Source organism: Hermetia illucens, chromosome 1 (assembly GCF_905115235.1).
Source record: "Hermetia illucens chromosome 1, iHerIll2.2.curated.20191125, whole genome shotgun sequence".
NCBI lineage: Eukaryota > Metazoa > Arthropoda > Insecta > Diptera > Stratiomyidae > Hermetia > Hermetia illucens.
In genome coordinates, this window is record NC_051849.1 from 220,032,411 (window position 1) to 220,039,582 (window position 7,172).

Genomic DNA, 7,172 nt, shown 5'->3' on the forward strand with positions numbered 1-7,172 from the left:
TCTCGTTGCATTTGTAGTCATGCCTTTTATTGCCATTAAATTTAGTTTTATTGAGACTCATTTCCATTTTCGATCGGGACTACCATCAACTTTCAGTTTCACGTGTTATGTCTCGCTCTTCAAGTGTTCCAAAGTAGACACTCCTGCTTATAATTCGTACATCACGTTGTGGAGATGCTCAAATAGCTCATGAAGTAGAAAATTATACTCGTATGTTGTCAAATTTTCCGTCTCGCTCTTCTCATGTTTTAGCAGCTCATGAAATAGAGGCTCTGGATTCGTTTTTTTTTTCAATCGCGCGGCTTATTCTTCAGATATTTCAGCAACTCTGCCGTTCTTTTTTTTCTCCATAAATGAACGTAAAATACAAAATTTCTATAACCTTGTTAACAATAGTTGTACCTTTATCAAACTTTCCAAAGTTGTGTGCTACATTATTAATTATGATGGTATCTCTAGCATGAACTTAAGAAGAGTTTTTGAGTAAATTGCTGCTATTAACTTTATTTGACCAGGTATCGGAATGGGATGTATTTTGAAACCTAGATTTTATACAGGTACACTATTGTCATTATTTTCAGATTTTCGGTTGGGTAGGTTTGGAGAACGAAACCTGTTATTTTTTTTTCAGGGAATACATTTTGTGCCATCCCTCACCTATGTTTCACCTAATTTCAGTTTTGGAAAGCACTAATCGAGCCCTCTCATTTGATACCCAACATGATCATATGCAGTGAAAAAAGGTTACACCCTTCTTTCACATGTAGGGGAGCACCCCTCCCATTAAACTCAACACAAAATGGCACCCTTTTCTGTATATAAAGAGACTCACAGACTACATGTTCTTACCAAATTTCATGGCAATAGCCTTAGCCGTTTACGAATAAATCGGATGTGACAGACAGAGAGACAGAGAGGTCATAACATCCAATCCCCCGGAGGAAGTAGAGATCTATGCGAAGAAGACTCAACAGGCTAACCCCAAATATAAGCACATGGACTATGCGAAATCACGGTAAGATGAGTTCCAATCCCCAGTTCTTAACCGGTCTCGATGAATTGCCCGATTGTCCAACGTGAGGGGGTGCAGCAGAAAATTGAAAAGCTCAAAAAGAAACCTTGCAACAGAGCTAAATACCCGTTTAACGGTGGAAAATCTGGTAAGGTACATAGTGCAATCAAATACAGCAAGGGATGTGGTAATTGCAATGGTGAAACGGATCGACTAGCAGCTAAAAGAAGTAACAACGCAGTGGAGGCAGAGAGAGGAAGCTACTGCAATTACCGCCACTCAAAGTGATAGCAGCTCATTTGGAGTGAACAGTTAAGAACTGAACAGCTTCGCGAAGCTATACGACAACGGTGGCCCCGCGGGGAGAGTGTGGAGAAAATATAGTAGTTTTAGCCGATAAGAGTCCGGATGTGTGTCCTAGACCCAGATGCGTATCTATCATGGATTTTCCCCAGCCAAAAAAACAAAAGACAGACAATTCTAATAAAGTTTTGTTTTACACAAAACCTTAAAAACCCATCCTTTTTGGGAAAAAAATTATTTTCAGCGCCAAATGACCGCCCAAAATGAAGTTGAAAGACAGAGGCTACATATCTGCATGCGCCCCACGTTGGGCGCTGAAAGTAAAATCCGGGATACATGGTTCTGTTTCATTTTGGTAGTTCGATTTGCACGATTAAGTAACTTTTTGTTTTTATTTTGGGTTGTTCTATTGTAAGCGTCTCTAAAATTCACAAGGATGAGATACAGCTCCAATCTCTTGGTTGACAATTAGGAAGTATTTCCAATTATATTCTGAAGAAAATCACTTTGGGAAAAATATCTGCGACGTTAACTTAAATCATAGTTATGGCTAGTTTATTGTCATAACTACGATTTAAGAGACGCCAAAATTATATAATAGTAGGGCGAATATTAAGTTAGGATAATTGTTAACAGATAACTCTAATGTCAGTGAAAAGATCTTGTCAAAGACATAGTTTTCTAGCAAAGTCTTTGCATGCCTTTCTAGAATATTCAGCGGGGTTTAAAGGGGTCTGAGGTCCGCGGACGAAGCCAGTCCGTGAAAAGAGGTTCTTCCGTCTGTCCCTTCCCCAGGTACTCAGAGCTGACGGTGAGGGCGGCAACCCTGTCGGCCAAACCAAAACCAAGTGGTCGAGGAGAACGTCCATAGTGGTGGCACCGGCAGATGCTGTACTCACTTTGGTTTGCCGGCCGTGATGCAGTAGGCGAATGCTCCAAAGGCCTAATGAGGGCGATCAGACCCGAGTCTGCACGGGGACTCATCTGAAGTGGCAAATTGGTCACGAAACCTTACCAGGGGTATACTGATACCATGGGAACCGGGATAACTCCTGGACTCTCACACTTCGAGTGAACTCTCGTTGTATGTGAGTACAGCTCGGTTATTTGCGGAAGGCTCCTAGTGGGAATTTCATGGGGGTTGTGGTTATGCTCAAGCGAGAAGAGACCTTCCCTAAAGGACTTAAATGTCCCTTCCCCAGTCCAATCTTCACTCCAAACAAGCCCTTTATGACGAGATAAACTCTTCCTGCATAGACCAGCTCCTCTTTCCCTCGCCAATCAAACTCCTCATTAAATGTCAATCCCACGACAATGACCTCATCCAGTTTTACTCCTACATGCACAGCTAGAACACGAGCCCCTCCTACCGCCACTATTCCTTCCCTACAGATTTTCTAACCCTTTCCACTTCGAATAGCAGCTATCGCGATGATAAAATAATTATATTCAACGGCACCTACGATCGACACCGCCGTGGCCTCGTTTACTCCATCGCCCAATAACATCACCGTCCCCTATATGTATCCTTCCTCCATCCGTTCATGTATTCTTATTATTCCCCCAAAACAACAAGATAAGAGGGGTATTTCCTGGCTTTCCCCTTTATAGTATGAGTCCTAAAATAAATTAGAATTACTTTAAATTAAGTCTAGAATTAAGCCACATATTAGTCTCTTGGTAAAGTTAAGCTGTTAGAGATAAGTCTAGTATTAAGTTTAGCGGTTACCATCCGGGTTGGTAATCGTGAGGTCGTCTCAAAATCAGTTGTCAAATACCTGGGGGTGATGATCGATACCAAGCTGAGTTTCAAGGGACACTTGGATTATGCGCGAGAGAAGGCAGCAAATGCTAGCTTATCCCTTGCAAGGATGATGCCTAACGTGGGAGGGTCGCTGTCAACCGGTGGAAGATAAGTTCGTCATACCGGCCAATTGGGCTAAGGGTGTGCAGCGCATTTAGGACGGCGTCGACGGAGGCAGTGTATGTCATCGCGGGTGTGATCCCTATAGATCTTCTAGCGAGCGAGGCACACTGGCTCCACGAAAAACGGAAGGCAAATCCAACTGAGGTGACTGCGGATATCCGAAAAGCCATCAGGAGAGAGTTGTGTGGCAAGGGGCAACAAGAGTTGTGTGGCAAGGGATAACTCCGACAAGGGCCGGCGGATCCATACATTAATTCCGTGTATCGAGAAATGGGTCAACCGAAAGCACGAAAAATTGAATTACCACCTGACATAGTTCCTTACGGGACACGGTGGCTATAGGAAGTACTTGCATCGCTTCGATTTGGGCGAGTCTCCCAACTGTCCTGAATGCGGTGCTACACCCGAGGACCTGGAGCACGTTATGTTCCACTATCCCAGATTTCTGCAGCAGAAAAAGAGGTTGAACAGCCTCTTGGTGGCGGACATCGAGCCCTCCAACCTGGTGGAAGAGATGCTGAAGTCGGAGAAAAACTGGATGGTGGTAAATGAGGCAGTAGCCGTGGTGCAGACAAAACTCCTGAAGTTGGATCCAGCTCGGAAGGCGGCGCGACGGAAAAACGACATGGACGAGCTAGTATAGCGAACCAGAGCCTCCGCCGCGAAGTAATACTTCACGGTGGTCCCGCGTTTGTCTGACCAGAACCGCAACAAATAGGCAATCCATTTTAGAAGAATCACCATCAAAAAGGGTTAGAGAAGGGTCCACAAAAAAGGGAGGATGGTCATTGTCCTGAGAGTCTCTACGCAAATTTCTGAAATTTAATTATCTTTTGATACATACATAATTAACTTTCTTTTGTCAGGAATTTGCATTCACATCCAGTCTATGAAAATTACCAGAAGGATGACACGCTTATTCGTAAACCGACTATTATAATGAAAAGGCAAATAGTTGAAATTAACCGTCTTCTAAGTACAGACCTTCTTCATACTTCTCTGTCTCCTATGTATGGACATAATTGTAACGGACATGTGCAATCGCACAATTGTAACATCACCACACATGAAAGCGCTCCTATTCGTTTCCCAACATCTAAAGATGGAAACATAACTCACTTGCTTACCATAATATTGAAAACTAAGTTCGAAGGAAGCTTGAGTTCATAAATGGTTTGAATTTCTACTGATGATGTCCTCAGTACCAGATAATTTTTTTAGAAGAAAATGGACTCAATTTGAGTAATGCACTGGTAATGGACTTCGCAAAAAATGGAGGTAATCCAAGTTATAATAATGAAATTTTACAAAAATTATTTGAGCATTTTACATTGGGTCTAATTTTTTAAATTTTTATTTCAGGAATTCAGAAAAATATTTCTACAAGTTCAAAAAGGCAACGTGAAAAGATACATCCGAATCTTTTCAAAACCGCATCAAAAGCCAAACTTGTGCCATATTAACGAATTAATAAAAATCGCTTTTGATATGGATCAGGCTCCAACATACATGACTGAAAGTGGGGTTGAACTAGAGCCAGATGACGTGGTTGATTATATAACTCAGTTCATAGGAAATCCTTCATTTATATTACGTGTTAAAAGTGTGTTTTTCATATGACTCAGGTCAAACTTAAATTGAAAATAAATAACTACTCACGTTTGCTCCCTGTAGATGCGGGATTTATTCCTGCGGATTCTTCAAAAGGCACGGAAAGTAATAGTGGAACCGACGGTGACTCCCCTTACAAGCAACTGCAGCAGGACTTGGATTCATCATCAAAAGTTATGATTGATCATTTGCTGAATAACCTGGAAACCAAAGCGGTCAGTGCATTTAATCGACAAATATATTGGTTTGGGGAAAAAGAAATGTCGTATTTTGTCAATAGATGACGACACTTATACATATTTTGTGTTGTACTTATCGCATCGGGTCATACTATACGGCGATCTGTGCTAGAAGTTTCTCTTTGACAATGTTGTGATCGTACGTTTCAGTCTCAAGTTATGGCGCGTCAAAGGTGGAGTTCACCAAGCAAAAATTTCATCATATTTTACGTTTTTACTACTTGAGAGGTAAAAATACAACGAAGGTGGCCGAAAAAATTTGTGAAGTTTATGGGTCCCATACTGTAACGATTCGCACAGCACAGCGTTGATTCGATCGATTTCGTTCTAGTGTACTGGATGTCGAAGATACACCCCGTCCTGGTAGGCCAATCGTCGTAGAAACCGATAAAATTGCCGAAATCATCCAAGTAGACCGGCATGTGAGCATTCGCTCGATTGGCCAGGAACTGGGTAAAGACCATAAAACCGTTTGGAACCATTTGCAGAAGATTGGATTTCGTGGATGTTTGGATGCCACACGAGTTAACGCAAAAAAATCTCTTGGACCGAATCAACATCTGCAATGCACTGCTGAAACGGAACGAATTCAACTCATTTTTGAAGCGGATTATTACTGGTGATGAAAAGTGGATCATGTACGACAACCTCAATTGAAAAGATCATGGTTGAAGTGCGCCGAGCCGGCCCAAACTATCGCCAAACCCGGATAGACGGCCAGGAAGTTGCCTTCTAAATGGCAACAAGTTTGTGAACAAAGCAGCGCATATTTGACTTAAATCGGATAATTCTAAGTATATTAAATAAAGCGTCAAATTTCGATCACAAATACGACACTTCTTTTCCCCAACCCAATATTTAGTGATTAATAATCAATTTTAAATGATGTGCCCTTATTGAAGGATGTGCAATCCTTTCTTCGCACTCAATGCCCGTCAACAATGCAATTCTACTATAATAAACAGTCCTTAGCAGCCAGTGATCGCATTAATATCAGCAAACACATAATTAGGCAGTTATTGTCCATCAATCCTAATAGAATGTAAGTTTTCGCCATCTTTAATAATTAGTACAAAACTTATTTGGGATAAGATATAACTAAATTACATCTACTACCATTCCACAGGTTACAACGGTCGGACTTTGAAAAGCTAGCAGGCTTCATTGTTGACATTTTCTCGGACGAGGCAGCAGATACTTACTACAGAAAATATTCAAATGGAAAAATTGCTTCCGGAAAATTGTATGATGCTTATACCAATCAACGGAAAAAGCTTGCTAAGAACGGATTGATAATCAGGCGTCCAAGGAAGCGGGAAAATAAATGACTATTAGATGCTAAGAATTAGACCCCGAAGACAAACACAGGGTGCGGCTTCATAACTTCCTTTTTTCAAAACTCAATAAAAACTATTGTATGCATCGGAAAATATTTATTTATTTTTTATAATGTAGGTACATGTCTAAAGTTTTTATTTACATTGTTTTGAAGATCAAATCTGTAAGGTGACGTCCCCCATTCTCCATACATTGCGTGAACCGATTTCTGGCGTTTGTCATAACTCTTGTTAGCATAGCAGGTGTTATGTTGGCAATTTCTTCTTGGATGTTGGTCTTCAAATCTTGTAGGGTTCTTGGACGGTTCACATAAACACGGGATTCCAAAAAAACCCATAGAAAAAAAATCACAAGGGGACAGATCGGGAGAGCGTGTCGGCCATTCCAAATCGCCTCTAATTGAGATAAGGCGCTCTGGAAAGTGTTCCCTCAAAACAGCCATCGATGCTCTTGAAGTGTGTGCTGTTGCACCGTCTTGTTGGAACCAAGTGTCCCCCAAATCCAAATTTTCTAGCCGTGGGAAAAAAAAATTCTGTAGCATGTTTATATACCGGTCCGAATTCACTGTCACTGTAACCTCATTTTCCTCAAAAAACCAGGGACCAATAATTCCAGCTGAGGAAATTGCACACCACACTGTGACTTTGGGTGAATGCAAACGCTTTTGATGCAATTCTCGAGGGTTGGTGTCAGCCCAGTAGCGCATGTTTTGTTTGTTAACCGACCCACACAAATGAAAATG

At 41.4% G+C, this 7,172-nt stretch overlaps 1 protein-coding gene across 1 annotated transcript; it reads left to right on the forward strand.

Moving 5' to 3' along the window:
• The first annotated feature begins 4,387 nt into the window (after positions 1 to 4,387).
• LOC119646746 lies at positions 4,388 to 6,449 on the forward strand. Its single transcript, XM_038047323.1, has 5 exons — positions 4,388 to 4,520; positions 4,605 to 4,845; positions 4,917 to 5,068; positions 5,995 to 6,134; positions 6,219 to 6,449. The coding sequence occupies exons 1-5, from the start codon at positions 4,515 to 4,517 to the stop codon at positions 6,418 to 6,420; spliced, it is 741 nt and encodes a 246-aa protein (XP_037903251.1). The 5' UTR covers positions 4,388 to 4,514; the 3' UTR covers positions 6,421 to 6,449.
• Positions 6,450 to 7,172: the final 723 nt, after the last annotated feature.